The sequence below is a fragment of the Lytechinus pictus genome, chromosome 14 (assembly GCF_037042905.1).
Source record: "Lytechinus pictus isolate F3 Inbred chromosome 14, Lp3.0, whole genome shotgun sequence".
In the NCBI taxonomy this organism is placed as follows: domain Eukaryota; kingdom Metazoa; phylum Echinodermata; class Echinoidea; order Temnopleuroida; family Toxopneustidae; genus Lytechinus; species Lytechinus pictus.
In genome coordinates this window covers 16,288,465-16,309,188 of record NC_087258.1, presented here as the reverse complement: position 1 = coordinate 16,309,188, position 20,724 = coordinate 16,288,465, and the positions used below count along the sequence as shown (strand labels likewise).

At 35.6% G+C, this 20,724-nt stretch overlaps 1 protein-coding gene across 4 annotated transcripts; it reads left to right on the top strand.

Annotated features, from left to right (window-relative positions):
- The first annotated feature begins 3,761 nt into the window (after positions 1–3,761).
- On the top strand, positions 3,762–19,116 carry LOC135156581 (uncharacterized). Of its 4 annotated transcripts, none has more exons than XM_064109117.1 (9): positions 3,762–3,908; positions 5,885–5,980; positions 8,458–8,624; positions 9,171–9,324; positions 10,876–11,023; positions 11,968–12,036; positions 13,321–13,407; positions 13,614–14,612; positions 16,313–18,857. In XM_064109117.1, the coding sequence occupies exons 2-9, from the start codon at positions 5,885–5,887 to the stop codon at positions 16,588–16,590; spliced, it is 1,998 nt and encodes a 665-aa protein (XP_063965187.1). In that variant the 5' UTR covers positions 3,762–3,908; the 3' UTR covers positions 16,591–18,857. The 4 variants fall into 4 exon arrangements, with proteins under 4 accessions (XP_063965187.1, XP_063965186.1, XP_063965184.1 ...); XM_064109116.1 differs by having other exon boundaries at positions 3,765–4,500; positions 16,313–18,882; XM_064109114.1 differs by having other exon boundaries at positions 3,777–4,500; positions 11,872–12,036; positions 16,313–19,116.
- Positions 19,117–20,724: the final 1,608 nt, after the last annotated feature.

The window sequence follows — 20,724 nt, the reverse complement described above, 5'->3', positions numbered from 1 at the left end:
AGAAAAGGTCTTTTATTTTTTCCTGTCTATTAATTCTCCCATTATTAAAGAGTCTTCACTTGTGTTTCATTACATTATACAATGTCCACTGTGATGAAAATGGAAACATGCCAGTCAATGGACAGTATTATAAAAAATGGAAACATGCCAGTCAATGGACAGAATTATAAAACATAGAAACATGCCAGTCAATGGACAGTATTATAAAAAATGGAAACATGCCAGTCAATGGACAGTATTATAAAAAATGGAAACATGCCAGTCAATGGACAGAATTATAAAACATAGAAACATGCCGGTCAATATTGAATATGAAAATGGAAACATGCCGGTCAGTTTACCATATGTTCTTGTGTTTAATGAAAATGGAAACATGCTGGTCAATTGGCCAGTATAATATGAAAATTGAAACATGCCGGTCAGTTTACCATATGTTTCAGTGTATAATGAAAATGGAAACATGCCGGTCAGTTTAACATATATATTTCAGTGTATAATGAAAATGGAAACATGCCGGTCAATTGACTATATATGTTTCAGTGAAACTGGAAACATGCCGCTCAATTGACCAGTGTATAATGAAAATGGAAACATGCCGGTCAATGACTATATGTTTCAGTGCATAATGAAAATGGAAACATGCCAGTCAATTGACCATATATTTCAGTGTATATAATGAAAATGGAAACATGCCGGTCAATTGACAGGTTTCAGTGCAAAATGTCAGCGAGCTAGTGGACGTTTGGGTTGCCTATATAATTAATAGTTGGAATTTTTTATATTGACTGTACTTGTTCATAATGGCAGGATGCTTAATGTCTGACAAGTTACTATTGAAGGGACTTATGTCATTGATATGAGACTTATCAAAAGGAACTTCCACGCAGTAATCCCCTTTTTAATTCTCGAGGCTCTGACTAAAACACACCATTATTGTGATAGGGTATTATCGGGGGGGGGGGGGGGGTATGTGGAGAAAGCATATTTTATCAGTACTTCAAGTATTCATAAATATTAGAAGAGTAATTTGCCTTCAAGTTGATTTAGATGGATGTTGACATAAAGTGTATCCCTCTAAACATGCACCTATAGCTGTTCCCGAGCTAAATATTTAAAGAAAGGTTTAAATCGGAATGCCGGTCGGAATGTTAATGCCTGTCATGTATTTATATTTTTGTGTATAGGAGGAGTCTCAACAGAGAAGTAGATATTGTCAAAGGGATCTAAATAAATAGAGTAAAATTCACAGAGCAAAATGTTGAAAATTTTATCAAAATCGGATAACAAAGAACGAAGTTATTGGATTTTAAAGCTTTATCAATATTTTGTGAAAACAGTTATATGCACATCGTCCTGAATATTCATCAGGTGGGCTGATGATGTCACATCCCCACTTTCCTTTTTCTTATGTTATGACATGAAATCATAAATGTTTCATTTTTTCATAACATGTGTAAATGATGTGTCTCCAGATAAGTTGCGACAATTAACTAATGCAAATCAGTCAATCCCATATTTTGTTTTAGTTCTTGGTAGAAAATTTTTGACTAAACCTAATTTCATATTTATAAAATACAAAAGAACAAATGGGGATGTGACATCATCAGCCCACCTAATAAATATTCATAAAGAAATGCCGAGAACTGTTTCACCGGAATAATGCAAATCTTTAAAATAATAACTTGTTATTTATTATCCGATTTTGATCAAATTTTCAGCATTATGCTATGTGAATTTTACTCTATTTATTGAGATATAAATAATCCCAGCCTGGACCATCCCTTTAAATGGGACATGTATGGATTACTAAAATAATTGGATCTATATATCAATTCCAAAGTATGCGAAGTGATTTTTCTATCGAAGCTGTTCATATTGCATGGTGCTTTACACAACACTTTCGTTGAAAATATGCAAATATATGTATTTGTCATTTTATTGAAAGATATGAACCCATTAATTTTTCATCTATTAAATTGGTATTACTGAAATAAATTAATTTACAATTAATTAGTAACTCCCAAAGGGCTGGGGCATGATGCCCCCCCTCCCCTTAACACTGCCCAATTCATCATAAAAATATCCTGAATTTTTTATCAGAGAATATCACTGTTATACGTGTATAGATGTATGGATTTATTTCTCTCAGAATACTGTAAATGATTATTTTTTTCCAAGTATTCTTTTCCTCATTGAGGTATATTATAATAGTGTATGCATGTTTTTAAAATTTTATTCAAGATGATATAATTAGCTGTATTTCAACATGCTATAGGGCATTATTTTAGTTTTTTATGAATGCTTATTTAGAGTCAATGTTTTAGTTCAAATGAATTATTTACCTAGGATGCTATATCTGCACTTCAAACATATTTTGTTTATGTTCAGCTCTTCCTATTTATCATTATATCTATGTAACACTATTTCTGTCGATTTATTTTTGTGCTGCATGGTGAATAAATAAAACAAACAAAATTTATTGAGAAAATGAAAAAAATCAAGTTCATTTGTCTGTTGCCATTTTCAATGCGCACATTTCTTCATATTGTGAAATCTTAATGAATATATGCATCGATCATGAACTAGCTGATGAAAAACGTTCTTGTCGCTTTCTGTATTTCAAAAAATATAAAATTAAAAAGTAAATAAAAAGCACATTGCATCTGGACGATGAGAGAAAGAACAAAAATTAAGAGAGAGAGAAAGGGGGAGAGAGAAAATGAACAGAACTGACCGGCACGTTTCCATTTTCATTATACACTGAAACACTATATGGCAACTGACCGGCATATGTTTCCAATTTCATTTTACTGGTCAATTGACCGGCATGTTTCCATTTTCATTATATACATTGAAATGTATGGTCAATTGACCGGCATGTTTCCAGTTTCACTGAAACATATAGTCAATTGACCGGCATGTTTCCATTTTCATTATACACTGAAATATATGTTAAACTGACCGGCATGTATCCATTTTCATATAATACCGGTCAATTGACCGGTATGTTTCCATTTTCATTATACACTGAAACATATGGTCAACTGACCGGCATGTTTCAATTTTCATATTACACTGGCCAATCGACCAGCATGTTTCCATTTTCATTAAACACAAGAACATATGGTAAACTGACCGGTATGTTTCCATTTTTATATTCAATATTGACCGGCATGTTTCCATTTTTATAATACTGTCCATTGACTGGCATGTTTCCATTTTTTATAATACTGTCCATTGACTGGCATGTTTCCATTTTCATTACAGTGGACATTGGACAGGAAAAAATAAAAGACCTTTTCTAAAACAAACAAATCACGCAATTGGAATGTAGCAATTATCATTATAATTTTAAGCTTGGAAAGAGAGTCAGTTTATTAAGAGCTGTAAGAAACTTCTATCCTTCACATGCACAGCAACAAAATAAACACATCCCTGATCTTTGTTATTGTAAGGTTAAAATCAATAAAACGACTGGGTATCTACTCTATGCCCACACGTCCAGTGAACACATGTACAGCACGCTTCGCATCACACATACACACACGGAACACACAGACACCGCACTGTCTAAACTGACCAATCAGAGAACGGCTGTCGCTTGTACACCGTGACCTTCTTCTGATCATGCGCAGAATGGAACTCCGAACTGGCTTATGCTCCGAAAGGGAAATTCCCTTTCATCATCGGCATACGCACGCATATATGCGTGATAATGCGGAGGCGGCTAGCTAGGGGATTCCCATAATACTAGTAATCACGATCTTCCTTCCGGTAATCACATCCGGTGTTGTTGGTACAGGCTGTTTTTGGTTCCAAACAACAGGAACACCCGTCTTTACGGGACATTTATTTACTAACATCTGACATTTGCCTACCATCCTCAGACTATAGTATACTTAGCCAACGTAAGTTATTGTTAAAACTGAGATTCCCGTTTCAGCTTCAGTGGAACGTGGAACATCAGATTCAGAGACAACTCTGACGGCCGACGGTCTGTGTCTGACTTTGCATGGTCTGAGATACTGAGGCTGAGCTGAGTCTGGACTGAAAGCTTTTTTTTAACTGAACGTCATTTCTCAGGGAGGCCAGTGGCAGTGGAGCCAGATCAGATGTGATATCATCGAAAAATTGGTCATGCTATTAAGATACAGTCTATGTTGTTTTACTTGCACGCTGTATTAATGTAACTTAGCATTTTTTTATCGGATGATGATACACTTGCACTCTGCACTTCACCAGCACGACGTACACCAGACAGTGGCTTGCACTTGTCTCCAGAAGAAGACAAGAGAGCAGCTTTCTCTCCGACTCCGTATTTATCATGTTTATTGACGAACTGAGACTCTATCTATCAAATCATAGCATGGAGATCTAACGTTAGAGCTCTATTTTGATATGTTAGCTGCTAGCATGAATTTGATCAAACAGCCAAACTTTCTTCAAATTCATGAAATTTGTCACATTCGAGCAAGCATGCAATTGGAAAACTGGTACCATGTGAGTAAAGTCTATTTGCAGAAATATTAAATTTCAATTACCTTGCAAATGAAATTTCATATTGATATTGAATCCAACTGTATTCAACATTTTTACTACTTCCAGCTTTGGAAGAGTTTATTTATGTGACAGCCACCCAGAGTTAAACAAAAGCATATTAGGGTTAGGGACTTAGGGTGGCTGTCGCAAAAGGAACGCTTTCCTATAGCTTTTATTGAATAATATACCAAGGAGATGTCACCTACATGTACGGCATTGTCATGAAATCAGGAACCACCGTTCATCATACAGCAGCTCATCAGCCACACGTATTGGTTCCCTCTCTCGTAAACAATTGGCGAGTACGAACCAATGAGTGATGACTTGGCCACATGTACAAATATTAACGAAAATAGAGCTTTAATCAATGATAGAGATTTAATCAATGGCTCACCAATGTCCATAATAGTATACTTGAATTTCAACTGTTTTTGCATGCAATAAATCACTTCATTACAATGCTTTTGTATTAAAAAATTGACTCTAATTAAACAGTTGATCAGATCATTCCATCTCACTTATACCTTAAACAAGTATTTTGTCATGTTTTCCCTTCCTGAATAATGCCTCAAATGTTTAATTTTTCATGGTAGATAGGGTTGAAGTACCCCTTTTACCTGATTTTGGCAAGTTTGATACTCTTTTTCATTGTATGCGCGAACATCAATCAGCGGTGAAAAACGACTCTTTTTACTTGCTGTTGTGTCAAAGCATACATGGTGACATGTCCACCTTGTAATGGTAATGTAATGAATTCTACGAGTATATCATCTTCCAAGTTCCTCCCACTGAGTGCTTTCAGGTATGATTTATGCAGGGTGACCAGATTTGGACAGTCGAAATATGATACACTCAAATGTCATAGCCCCTTCAAACAAACTTTGCCTATTAAATGTTCTGCATTTATTTGCGACAAATGAGAGGAATATCTTGAAATCTTATACATTTATTATGCATTGACATTGCGTATATGTAGTATCTTCAATGAAAGTGGATAAAAAGGAACGTGTGAAATTGGAAAAAAAACACAAATTATTAGTGATTTTTCTTTTCAACCTAACCTTATTTCGTAGGTCCATACTTAAAGTAAGTGGTAGGTGCTATTAAGCAATTATAATTATTATTTTTATTATTCATCCCTTTTTTTAGACTTCCATTTTACTTTTAGATATTGGTGTTTATACTCTTGAAAACGATGGTTTACCTCAGTCTGTGAGAAATATTTTTTCTTCAAAGTAAACAAAGTCAGGTTGTCGAGTAAAGTTTACACACACACACAGGAAAATTCCCCACAAAGCATATTAACAACAATGTCATTCTTTCCCTCTCATTTCCTTTATTACAGATGAAACTTCATCTTCTAGTATCACTCTGCTTCCTTTCTGTAAACTTCCCAGTGACGAAGGCCTTGCCACTTCAACATGTACCATCTCTCTCACAGGTGAGTATAAACATTTCATTTCCTCCCCATAAAACCATTAAAAATGTGATGATGCTCTCATCCAACTGGTCACTTCAAATTTGCGACAAAAGGGTCAACATTTTTTTTTCAGCAGAACCGAGATTTAAAAATGCAGTGTTTTCATGAGAAAATGTCAGATTTTGGTGAAGAATTTGTCCAAATTCATATTCAGTTGCGTGAAATGAAAATAATTTTCCATTTTGACTGCATAAATAAATCATCCCATGCCTGATTTTCTTTTCTGCAGTGCAGCAGCGAAGGTATAAAAAAGTAAAGTAAACCGACCGACTCCACTATCTCATTTTCGGCTAATGAGGCCAATATACACGTTTTTAATACATAGAGTAGAATTCACTGAGCAAAATGCCGAAAATTTCATCAAAATCGGATAACAAATAATAAAGTTATTGAAGTTTAAAGTTTAGCAATATTTTGTGAAAACAGTTGTCATGAATATTCAATAGGTGGGCTGATGATGTCACATCTCCACTTTCCGTTTTCTTATGTTATTACATATAAAATCATATTTGTTTAATTATTTCACATTTGTGTAAATAATATGTCTCCCTTATAATGAAATAAGCTGCAGCAATAAATATCTAATGCACTAAATCAGTTGTCAATCTAATTTTTCTAGTTCTTGGAGGAAATTTTTTTGAATAAACCTTATTTCATATAATAAAATACAAAAGAACAAGTGGGGATGTGACATCATCAGCCCACCTAATGAACATTCATGACGACTGTTTTCACAAAATATTGCTAAACTTTAAATTCAATAACTTTGTTATTTGTTATCTGATTTTGATGAAATTTTCGACATTTTGCTCAGTGAATTCTACTCTATTTATTAAGCTATAAATACTTTCAGCCCAGACTATCCCTTTAATGTTGTTTATAAGAACACGCACACCATCCACTCATGTTTACTAGCAATGTAGTGGCTCACTAGTATAAATAAAACACTTTTCTAAGTTATTTGTTGTTATGGCAACATGTTATCAAACTTGTGAAATTTTGCCATAAATAGAACATGTTGGTAGGCTACTTAAAGTTGTTCAGTGTCAATAAAGTGTCAAGAGGTTGAATAATTCTGGGACATATTATTTGGATGTTATTTAGTTCTTTCCCTTCCGGATTGTCATGACAACTTAGATAAATAAATATATTGGAACAGTAATCATGAATGAATCACTCAACTCCAACTCTAAAGCAATCAAACCATTGATGGATGAATGGGATTGTTAGCAGGTGTCTGCCATCCAGTTTAAAATGTTTGGTTAAGTTGCTATGGCAATTTTTAGCATCATTATGTTGTTATTAATATTATTTTTATGATTTTTTTATGAATTTGTTATTATCATGCCGGCATGGTAATATGTGAATAAACTGTTGTGTTGAAAGCATTGTCATGAGATTAGTTACTGACCCATAAAAACAAACAGAACAAGCAACACTTTATTGATTTCATTGTATTGAGGTTCACACAAAATCCACTCTCTTGTTTGCATTACATTATTCAAAAGACTTTGCAGTATTTTTAGAATAATTGATCAAACATCCCTTTGTTGCTGTATAGTGTATTCTTTACTCAGCCCACATATTTTAGAATGCTTATTTTTAGAGTAATGTTATTAATAACTCAGAAGATGTAGGAGTATTATACATTTTGTGCATGCTTTATAGTATACCATGATATATGTGCCCATAAGTCTTCAAATTTCTCAAGTGATATATATTTTATAACAAGTCCATTAGCCAATGACACAATGTTCTGTTTTAATATGCAAGGTTATACATGTATAACCCAGGATAATATGAATATCTTTAATATATATCAATTACGAATTTAGTAAAAAATGAAATTCAAAGTTAGGAGCATGTACTACATGTATATACTAGCATACAGACATATGCTAACATATAATGTGAGTGTGTGTGTGTGTGTGGATTTTTGTATGTATATTTTTCTTATTTACTCTCTAGATTATCATTGTATATATTTTTCATCTCATTCTTGCTGTAATGTTTTATATAAGGGGCCCCTCTCACAAGCTCTGCTTCTATGGGGTCCCAAACCTATCATGTATTCTCATTTTTTGTTAAACTGTGTAATATGTCTCTTGTTTTGATTGGTTTAAATAAACTTGAACCTGATATGCTCATTATTCTCATTCATGATAATGGTGTTTGGCATGTTGCCCTTTTAGCCAGTATTTTTTTTCATCAAGGATGATAAAAAGTTAATAAAGTTTTGAAACTCAATTTTGGAAGAAAAAGGGGTGTAATTTTTTTCAGGTCTAAGTCAGTTTTTCAATCATCTGTCAGGTTAGGAATTTGTATATATATTTTTTCTTTTGCTTCTGTTTTTTTTTTCTATTAATGAATGTTAAACTTTTTACTATTATGTTTAATACCCACGAGTTGAGGATTATTTTTTTTAATATTTCCTCTAGACTCATGATTGGGCCCAATGTGAGTTTCAGGGATTTGAAGATTATGAAGAGGTTTGCCATACCGAAACTATAACCCTGCCCACATGCAACCCCGGATATAGAAGGGCATGGTCCTGCTTACCAGATTTCGATGGACATCCAGAGGACTTTGACCCAATTCACGATGTGTAAGTTTTTAATATTATTAGCAGTGAAGGAAATATTTTTTATTATTATTTTAGGGGCTACCTTTTACCATATTGGGGTAATTGTTAATTTTTCGGGGCTATTTCTTTCATTTAAAGGGCTACTTTTCTTTACCTCATAATCAAATATTACTGTATTTATAAGCTTATCTGATTATTTTGCTGAATAATGTTGATTTTCAAAATGTCACTTGTGGCAGATCATGGGGCAACTTCAGAAAAGATTAATGACCCCCCCCTAAAAAAAATAATTCCATTTTGCAAATTTTTTGTGCGATTTTGGCCGTCATGAGTGCGTAATGGCTGGTCGCCCTCATGTAAGTCGTATAGTTTTGATTAATTGCCATTCCGCCAATCGTAATCCTGTTAGTACCCTCTTGAATTTGTCCACTTCTCTTCTCTTTCATCTACTTCTACAAGTTCATCTCACTTTCCTTTTCCCAATTTAATCAAATTTAAAGTCTGAAATAGATGATTGATTTTATTTCCCCATCTCTTTTTCACCTAACTATATGTCTTTTGCTCCAGATGTGATCGCTGCCCACCGAATACATTCCAAAGTTTTTATAACAAATGCCCGGTATGCCACAACTGCTCTGTGTGTGATGAGGGAGAAACAGTCCAAACTCAATGTGATATGGAGACTGATACAGTATGCTCGCCATCGGATTCCAAACAATCGGTTAGTGGTTGCGAATTCCGTGGAGTTTTGCCAAATTACTAGTTTTGGCATTGGCATACATGTACAATTAAATTGCGCTAATGATCAGTACTGGCCACAGAGAAATGTTGTTAGATTGTGCAACAGAGGACTGTAACAGTAGACCAGTCAACCCTTTAAGGCCACTGCACACCTGACGACTGTTCGCGATCCGATTTTGGAACAAATCGCATTTTGCTCATTTTCTGAAAAAGTGAATGGAACATATCATTTTATTTGAGGTTAAAATTAATGGAAAGAATACTAATATAACCATTTTGAAAGATTCCAAGCCTTTATTTTAGAGTAAAGGCCAAATTAGTTTCAAATCGTAGGCAATCGTACGACTGCTATGACGTCATTACGACTAGATATTAAATTCGCTTTTATTCTAAGAAGGATGATAGCACAGTCACAGATTTAAACACAGGTATTCGTACGATGATTTAGAACATTACACAGTAAGATATTCCAAGTCTCAATATCAGCATCAAATTCTACTACATTTTATTCTGAAATCGGGTCGCAGACCAGTCGTAAGGTGTGCGGTCGCCTTTAGGATTGTGATGTCAAACGTTGATCCAAGATGAAAATAACGCGTTGTTGTGACATCAGACCTCACTGCGACATTAGGGGGCCACTGTTAACGCAATGTTGGGGCTAACGTTTCTGTGCAGCCGGTACTGAAGTACATTGTTCAGTATTATTAAAATTGTTCCATTACCATATATGGCTTCATTATCATCATATCCATTTTATCATTCCACCACCATCAGCAACATTGTAACTTGTCACCACCAACACTCTGCCATCAATACCACGATCACCATTATTCACACGTCTTCCACCCCATCATCATTTACATCTTCATCATCCTCCTAATTAGCATTTTCGTCATCATCAAACACACCTCCATCATCACCTCATCACTACAACTCCATCACAACCGCCACCTTCATCCTTCTCCTCCTCCTGATCAACATCATCACCATTATTTGCACATGTATCACCATCGTTTGCATCTTCATGATCATCCTCCTTTTTATCATAATTACCATCATCATCAAAGTGATCACCTCCATCACCACCTTCACTACATCCTCCACCAACACCACCATCATTATTGTCATCATCATCTTCCTCCTCCTACTCTTCATCACCACCATCACCGCCATGATCAACATCGTGGTGATCGTTGTCGTCGTCATAAAAAACATCACTACCATTACCACCACCACCATTATCATCACTACAACCCACATCACCACCCCCACGACCACCACCATCACTACAATCATCACCACCACCACTATCACCATCATCATCATCACCTCAACCATCGATCGACATCACCATCATCATCATCATCATAAACATCATCCATCCATCCAATCATCTGGATCAACTTCATCACCACCGTTATCAACATCATCATCAAGGTTACTTGTATTAGTGCAGTGGCTCATTACATATTCCAATTCGTACATTATTCTAATTCATGCCTTTATTATGCAAATTCTCTACCTAAACCAGACGAGTCCCTTGACGTCATTAGGCCCAACTGTGAAAGAAATGATGCCACCTTCAGTGGATCCAAATAGCTCTCTTCAACCATCCATTACTGATGGAATGTCACCAGACGGACAAACCCAGAGAACTCATGAAACTGATTTACCAATTGGTATGAGAAACTCTTCTGAATTTTTGTCTGTGATCATTATGCCATTTTTTCCAAACACTGAGATAGTACTGCTTGATTTTTGGATCTTCTTTTTTTGTTTGCAGTCTCATGCATCTTTTAATTTTAATGGAGACATGACATAGGGTTACAGCATTGAGACCCCACATGACTTTTTGGAGAGCATGTCCAAAAGCTCCTTTTTTTGGGGGGGGGGGGAAATATGTGTAAAATTCAATAAAAGTCTTGAATATTGTATCAAGGGTTTGTGGTTTTATTTGGTCCACCAGGTTATTTTTTCTTGATTAAACAATATGATCCTGTTTGTTATAAATTGTAAGTGAAAAAAACCCCAAGAAAATGCATAAGAACTGTACAGACAAAACTGACATAAGGTTAAATTTGAATTTAAATGTATGTTATGAGGTGCATTCATTTAGAAGATAATAAAGTGACAACTGCCAACATATACTAAATCTCAGGTGAAACCAAATTTTGAATTTGAAAATAATTAATTGTATGAGAGGAATTGTAGGTATTTTAGGTATATACATGTAGGTAGTTTAGAAGGATTTCTTTGCAAAATTATTATATATTGTATTTGTACAAGTATAATGAAGTTTTCCTAATTTTTTTTTCAGATTTCATTTTACAATATTTTAATTTTACAATATTATAGGTATTTTAGAAGGATTTCTTTGCAAAAATTAAGTACAAGGATCATGAAGTTTCCTTATTTTCTATTTTCAGATTTAAATTTTACAATATTGACTACATGAGCTTGTCTGTAAAATTACAAGAGAATACCAGTTTCAGTTTAAACTTTGAATTTGTCAAATCTCAATTTTAAGAGAAATCACCTGATCTGCCTATTTCTGAGCCAAGGTCTACCAAGGAAGGAGTGTATGTAGCAATCATTATTGTTTTGGCTGTATTGCTCATCTTAGCTTTGATATGCTTGGGATGGAGAGAATGGCATTTCAGAAAGAAGCTGCAAGATACTAATAATGGTCAACGTAAGTATATCTCTATTTCTTTTGGCAATGTAACATTGTACAGATATTGCCTTCCTAGAGTTTGAATATAACATTTCCTCTCCCCGACGGATTTATATTTTTCCCAAGGGATTATATTTTGCCCGAGGCGCGCAGCACTGATGGAAAATATTCTCCCAAGGGAAAAATATAGCTATGGAGGAGAGTTGAAATGTTATTTATCAAAAAGATAGACCAGGCAATATCTGTTATATTATATGGTCTATGTGGATTCGCCATCAGAGATTGCATTCATCATCTGGCTCCAACCCAAAATTCTTGCTGCAGCATCCATCTACGTCATAATAGAAAAAATTTGGAAAATATATCAAGAGCATTCTTCAGGCAATCTATGCGTTAACACTAGCGCGTACATCAAATAAACTACCTGATTACGCAACTTGTAAGCAGCGAGTGATGTTATCTTAGTGAATATAACGCCGCAATTGACAATACAATGCAGTTATATTCACTGAGGTGACGTCAAAACCTAGTATATAACAAATGCGATCCTCGCAGCTATGATCATGTAATGGCGTATTGACCTAAGTATCACTGATTTGAATTTACATAACCTATGTAATATAACTTATTATTGCCTGTAATCCTGGAAACTTCTAGAAAACTAATACAGATGAATGCATATAAAAAAGAAAAGTCAGAAATTAAAAACATATATTATTCTATTTATTTATTTATTTATTAACATATATTCATCCTGCTGCAAAAAAGGTCAGCAAAAAAAAAACAACAGCAAAAAAAAACCACTGCATTTCATCAATGGTCTGATGCAAAACTCACAATCACAACAGAAAATATTATTATAAGTAGAAATAAAATCATAGTGATAAATATTTTTATCTTGGTAAATGCTTATTGAATTAAATAAACAGATACTTTTGCATAAACAATAACTTGAAAATGGACAAAATTTTGAAGTTATCACTATGAAAAATATGAATATACAGTAAACTACAAGTTGTATAATCCCTGAAATTAGAGTGGATTCAGATTCACATGTATGTTTCTACACAAATCATTTCGGATATGCCCCAGTACTTATCAATTATAATCTGCCATGGGCGTACAATTTCCTACGCTGTTGGACTCGAATTCTAGATCAGATTCCATTCTTACATTATCAAATTCAGTATCAAATTCATAGTAAAAATATGTTTAATAATTATGTAATCTATCTCTGGAAATGGGTTTCCTTTTTTGCGGGACGCACTCTATTTAATATTTTACCTTCTTTTACTTTCTTAGAGAATATCCAACTGGAAACAAGGTTGGCTAATGGCAAAGCACCACATGGATCTGATGACAAGGATCGTGAAGAAAGAGGTGTCTCGGGTGAGTATTAATAAATGTGTATCTTTTTTGGTTCCTTCTTTTTCGCATTTTGAAAAATACCTGCATTGCATGCAATTTACTTACAATCAATTCCTGTTTCTTGATGAAAGGTCATTGTTTCATTTATTTGTGCCTGAATACCTTTCATGTAGTGATTATGATTATAATTTTTCTTTTTTCTTTCTTGTCCCTGGATTTGTTTTTAGAGCCCCTGCTTGGAGGGTGCAAAAATGGAGAAGCCGGGAGAGCCTCGGGTCATGCATCTAATGGCCGCCCTGGTCATCTTGCTGGAGGCGCTTCTGGAGATGCCCCTGGTGTTGCTTCTGGTGGTGCTTCTAGAGGTACCTCCAGTACTGCATCTGGAAGTTTGTCTGGTGCCGCTTTTGGTCTTCCTGCTGATCTCGACCCACGTTGTCAATATGACGGTGTCTATGGTCATCCACCTGATGATGCCTCTTTTCATTCATCTAATAATACTTCTGGAGATGATGCTCCTGGTCACGCAACTGCTGATGCTCCTTACTACTCACCTGAAAGAATCTGTGGTCAACCTATTGTTAGTGCCTCTGAAGATTGTCCTGACGGTGCTCTTGGTCAGCCAACTGCCGGTTCTTCTGACAACCCATCAGAAGGTGTCCTAGGTCACCCTGATGATGGTGCTCCTGGTCATCGATCTGATGTTATCTCTGGTCAACCATCTTGTGGTACCTTTAGTCATCCAGATGAGGGTGCTACCAGTGATCCATCATCTGACCATGGCTTTGATGATCCATTAAACAGTGCCACTGATAATCAATCAGACAGTACCCTGGAACATCGGTCCAACGGAGCCTGTGGCAATCATTTAGAGAGTACCCTTGGTCATCAGTACAATAACACCTCTAGTCAACCAGCTAAAAGTGCCTCTGCCAATCTTTTAATCAATTCATCTGATCATCAATCGGACAGTGCCTCAGAATCTATCACTGCCTCTGTTCATTCTGCCTGTGGACATCAATCTGAAACTGCCTCTGGCAATGTGTCAGACAATGCCTCTTCATTAGACAGTGCCTCTATCCCTCATCTATCTGACAACGACTCTGATGATCAACCTGAAGGCAACTGTGGTCAACCTACTGGCGGTGCTACAGGTCATTCATTTAACAGTGCAGGTGATGATGACAGAGGAAACGACACGATATCAGCAAGACCAGGGATCCCAGCAGGTAGGAATATACCTGTTTAAAGCTACATGTAGTTGGGCTGATATTTACATTAAGTTGTGCTTTGTGTATTCCCCAGGGTAGGTCCGTCATACATGTAGTTCATGGGAAAGAATTATACAGTGCGTCCAAGAAAAAAGGAAACCAGGATTCCCACATCTTTTTTTCTTCAAATGCAAATTAATTATATTTCATTTACATCATCATGCAATTCAATTATTCCTCTACATTTTGGATACCTTATATGTGACAAACACCTCTAGCATTAATGAGTAAGATTAGTTTGAAATTTCATTGTCAAAATCAGGTTGCGCAGAAATATTGGACAAGATTGGTTCTTGATACGACAACAGTGCTTATTCGACGATTGACTCACTAGCATTTCTTTTGTATTCTTTGTTAAGTTTCTCTCACTAATCCCTGAACTGAGAGTCAAATTAGATTCCTACGTGAGTTTTTCGCAATCGTTTCTGATAGTCCTGAATATTTATTGTTTGTAACCTGCCATGCGTTAATGATATGCTAAGCTGTTGGTCTCAAATTAAAGATGAGATTCCACTCTTACCATCAGTATCAAATTCATAGTAAAAACATGTTTGATTATTGTGACGGGTTTCCTTTTTTGTGGGACACACTGTATATGAGTCTTTGATGACACTAAAACACAGGTATGGCAAGTTCCCCCAAGTCTACGCAGTCCCCCTTGTCTGCGCACATGCGTATCTGCGCAGTTCCAGTAAAGGAAGATACGCAACAAACACAAACTTTACACATGCAACACATAGACAGATATTCATTAAAAAAATCTGACTCAAAATGGTGGGAAAATAATGAATTTGGGGCATTTCATGTGACGGCCTCAAAATGCAGCCTTTCTCATCAAAATACCCGAATCGTGTGGAAAGTGAATGGGTGCGCAGACATGGGGTACCATTTTTTTTTTCAATTTGAAAATGACTCTCCAAGGTTTTTTCCAAGAAAATTCTATATTTCTTTCATTTTTTATGAGATATTTGTTACACCTACTCATAATAATATAAGGAACATTATTAACTGAAAGATTTTGTGAAATAAAAAGAAATTCATGTTAAATCTTAACTCAAATCGTTAGGTGTGCAGACTTGGGGACCACCATCATACAGGTCAATCAGACATAGGGTGGTATTATGATAGCCATGGTTTAGTTAAACCTGGGTTAACTTAGACCACACTTCAACTCATTCACCAATATTATTCTCATCCTGCTGCAAAAATTTGTCAAAAAATTAATAGAGCTTTGAAATGGGAAGAATAGGAAAATGCAAAAATATAACGATGGATAAAACATTTGATTATGAATAAAAAAAATTCTTATGTTGTCACATCAATCAGATGAACCTTTTCAGTGTGTTAAATTGTGTAAGAAAGAGTAGATTTTGTTGGCTCAATTTCAATTCACAGCCCCGAAGCCAGGGCTTTCGATTAGGGGGTTTGATATTCTAACGTTATTGGCTGAAAAATTTGACCAGCAAAAAAAAAGTCATTAGCCAAAATTGTTGAGTATTTTGTCCCTGAAAAACTGTTTTCCTCCTGTATTTTACTTGCTTTGGAAAATGCAGGGGGTTCAATCGAACCCCAAACCAAATGCAGCCCCTTGGCTACCGGGCCTGGATACACTATGCAGTTTCTAACACCAGTCATCACTATACTTTTTCTCATCTCAGATGATGTAGTGACTACCAAGTTCCTCCAACATGTCGTCCAGGAGCTGTCCCACATCCAAATCAAGGCGACCTGTCGGTTGTTAGGTCTCCAGGAGAAAGACATAGACAACATCGAAGCCCTGTGCCATAGAGATGAGCAAGGATTCGAGTTCCTGAAGAAACTGTTGGGCGTAGTCGGCAAGGACTTGACTTACCGTGCCCTCCTTGATGCCTTGAAAACATTAAAGAATAAACACCATGCAGATAATCTCATCAGGGATTTTAATATAGTACTATAACGTTAATCGTTTGTATCGGTTGTGTATTCATAATTGGCTGATATTCAGTGTTGCCCACTGCCAAAAAGCAGTCCTGTGAATATTTGTTTTTATCTATTAATATACAAAGTATGATTAATCAATTGAATGAATAATGAATTAAGTTGTATGAGATGAAACCATTCAAGACTCCTTGAATTGCCTGACCATTGAGGAACAATTTCAACAAGCATCGCCTTATTTATCGCTTTTTTCTTATACCAAGGAAAAGTTGCTCCTTGAAAAGTAAGAACAAATTATGCCTTTAATATTTGATGAAATATATTAATGTTGATTGATGTAAAAACAGTAGCTATACATGTACATGAAGCAAAAGGTATCAAAGATATGGCCCCCGTGAGATAAATCTTATCAATTGATCATGGTGCTGAATTTTACGATCGATCATACACACTAATCAATGCAATCAATCATAGAAATAATCCCCAAAGATCAATTGCAAGCTTTATGCTACAGAAGGCTATTTCACAAAGATCACACTTATTTGCTAAATTTAGGCACGATTTCACTAAGCCAATCTTACTCTTCTAAATCCATATTACTTGATACATTGAAGGCGGTGAATATGCTGATTTTCTTATGAACTCCCCTGGTGATTTTGTACAATTCTGGATCTGGATGGTTGATGTACAAATGCCTGGTGTGGCTATCCCGTACATTTATGGCAACAGTGCATAAAGTCGGATGTGTACTTACCGGTAATTTATTTGGATTTTTTCAAGAAGTTCTTTGAATTTGGGGATTGGTGTAGCCTCCCTTACAGTATCTATCAGGGAGTTTATTCCAATGGGGGATAGTTCTTGGGTATAAGACTGCTGGAAGCATCTCTTATTTACCCTTATGTGGTTGTAAACAAACTTCTTTGAAGAGTGCCTTGTTATACTCTGAGCCGTGTTGATTCTCAAGAGATGTTTGATGTTACTGAGAATTATACCTTGAGTTTCCTTGTAGATGATCAAGAGGTGGGCTAGGGATCTTCTTTCTTCAAGGCTTTCCCATCCCAGGCGCTTCATATCATGCTTGTGACACTAGCAGTCCTGTTGTACTCATTGCGTGCGAAGTGTGGTGGGGGCTTGCATTTTTCAAACCAAGAATTGAACCGTTGCTCAACAGACAGGGCTAGACAAACCTGTAGAAAGGGATCTTCATTTTATGTAGAAGTCAAGGGGACATAAAACATGGGAGTACTCGTATTGATGGGCATCATCGCAGAGGATTATTATTATATATATATTTTTTTTTTTGGGGGGGGGGTTATGCAATGATAGATGTACCCCCCAAAACAAAAGAAAATCCTCTCTGCCGACACTCCTGCTCATATTAGCGGAAGTTTGATATTTGCTTGTTCTATATATATATTTGACACTATTGAGTGACAAAATCAAGTATTATGTCTTACATGTTTTTTTGATAATGCAGGTTTCTCTACCTACCGTATTATATACCGCTGAAATCTGCTTGACTTGGGAGATTTTTGACTGAGAAGTTGTTATTATATGTTTTGCATATCCTGGGACCTGTACTACAAAGAGCTGTAGTTGATTCAATCAACCACAACTATGGAAAGCCAGCAACGTCAACATCTATTATGCATGTTTGTTCTAAATATTTTCTAACTGTGATGTATATTCATACATTCATTGTTTTCTTGAAAATTCAGTGTGATTCTCTTTGTATGTTAAGGACATTGTGCAAATTTCCTGTAGAAAAAAGTATGACTTTTACATTTCCATAGACTGGATCAGACGTAACTCTTTGTAAGCCTGGACCCAGATCTGATATAATGTTTTGAGTCAAGATGGTTATTTGACCTACAAAAGGTCGACTTATGCAGAATGTACTGTATTCATACCGTTCTATGAAAATAATGTATTGGAAAGAAAGATGAATGTCTTTCAAATATGTGACTGATACGTTTATGATTTACTGCATTTTACGTATTCTGATCTGAAATAATGCTTTGAGGCAAGACTTATGGAAAGTCGATTTATGCAGAATGTAGTGTATTCATACAGTTCTATGAAAATGTCTTTGAAAGAAAGATGAATGTCTTTCAATTATAACAAATATGATGTACATATATTTTTTTACTTATTGTGTTGATGAACACATTAAAACCATGACAATTTTATATCATGTATGTTTTTTATATTATACAATTTTACGAAAATGTTTATTAAATCAGATGATACTTGTAAAAAAAATTAAATTTTAAATGAATATTCATGAAATATATCGTCTTTGGTTTGATCGATCATCATGTGTGCATTTCATAAAACGTGTACAAGTTGTGCCCTCATTGCAGAGCTGCCTACTTCACGCAGTACAGATTTTCAGTAATTATTACTGAAAAACCAGAAGAATACTGATGGTTTCATGCAAAATACTGATTTCTAAAGTTTCAGATTTTTGGGGTTGTCCTACAGTATTTCTTTGAATATATACTGATTTCCTAGCCATGATATTGATTATCAGCTTTTAAAATATGAATGCTCTTGTTCAGTTTGGCAGCTGTGTTATTTTGATGTGACTCACGTGCTTCAACCTTGAGAGATTGGTCGACCAACACTATGTACACAACAGTATGCATAATCACTGTGTATCTCTTTCAAAGTAATGACATACCTCATTTTCACGCTACAGTTTTCCTGGGGAGTGTTTCATCAACATTTTTGTCCGACAAGTTGTCAGATCTGACATCTTTCCTTGATGTTGATTGGCTAAGAAGCACTGTTACTATGGCAACTGTCTGATAAAATGGGACTTGTCGGATAAAACGTCTGACAAGTCCTTTCATGAAACGCTCCCCTGGTGGGTGTTTCATAAAGTTGTTCGTAAGTTAAGAGCGACTTTAAGAACGACTGGTGATCCTTTCTTGTGGTAATTGGTATAGACACCAAAATGTTCATTGGCAATGGTTTAGCGCATAAGAAAGGTTCACCAGTTGTTCTTAAAGTCGCTCTTAACATACAAACAGCTTTAATATGAAACACCCCCCTGGGATCTCGCATTCCTGCACTTTGGTTTCTTCAGTGAGTTAAATATTTCTTTATTTTTTTTCAATACTCTCTCGAGGCCTGTGCTGTGATGTATACAGTGTGTTTCGGGAAAACACTCATCGACCCACAACCACTCATTATAATGAACACTGGTAGCGCATGTATTAGGAAATAACAGAGGTCGTTGTAATGATGGCTTTGGTGGTGATGATGATGATGATGATGATGGTGATGACGGTGATGATGACGGTGATGATGGTGGTGGTGATGGTAATGAATACAATGGTGATGATGGTGATAATTGTGGTGATGATGATGGTGGTGGTGATGATTATGATGATGGTGATTATGGTGATGATGAATACAATGTTGCGTTGATGATGGTGGTGATGCCAGAGGGGAGGCGGTACGTGCAGCCGGTAAAATTTAGAAATACAATAAAGCAGCCCAAAGAATCCCTTCCCCGCACTCCCGTAAATGGTCAATGAAACTTTTTCTGTTCCTTTTCAAATATTTATTTCAGACAAATTTGCACCCTGACTCTGAATCCATGCCCGTTTTATGTTTTCCCCACCCTTGATAATGGCTCTTATCAATTTCCAGGATAATAAATGCCATGCACAGTAGAATGTGAAAAGTGTAACCTTCTTTCCTGAATTTGGCGATTTTGACACTTGTTTCACTGTACACACATACATCACCATGAAAAAAAAATTCTTTTGTGGACGAATATGGTGTTCACCTTATGACAGCATCCCCCCCCCCCCCATTCCTGAATTTAGTGAACTTCGTTATCTTTGATCTTTTGACTCAAAATGTAATACCCGAGTTAATTAGCAAGAGGGTTATGGCATGAAAATACATCAACATAAGTTCTTTTAAAGTGAAAGTTTATGGATTTTTTATTTTTCTGAAAAAAATTTACATCAATAATTAGACATGTGTAATAACATTTTACTTGTATAAAAATATGAATGTATCCTTGTATCAAAAGTATTATGATGTCACTGAACATAATCAATAACATAACACTGAAAAAAACCCAACATAATCAGACATACCCTAAAACCCAATATACACTATAATATAAGCCCCT

What these genes read in the sequence shown, in the direction of transcription:
- LOC135156581 (XM_064109114.1), top strand. Translation starts at nt 4,399, where the DNA reads ATGTTAGCTGCTAGCATGAATTTGATCAAACAGCCAAACTTTCTTCAA. An exon ending in ATGTACCATCTCTCTCACAG is followed by an intron (nt 5,981 to 8,457) that starts GTGAGTATAAAC and finishes TATTTCCTCTAG; the next exon opens with ACTCATGATTGGGCCCAATG. An exon ending in TTTGACCCAATTCACGATGT is followed by an intron (nt 8,625 to 9,170) that starts GTAAGTTTTTAA and finishes CTTTTGCTCCAG; the next exon opens with ATGTGATCGCTGCCCACCGA.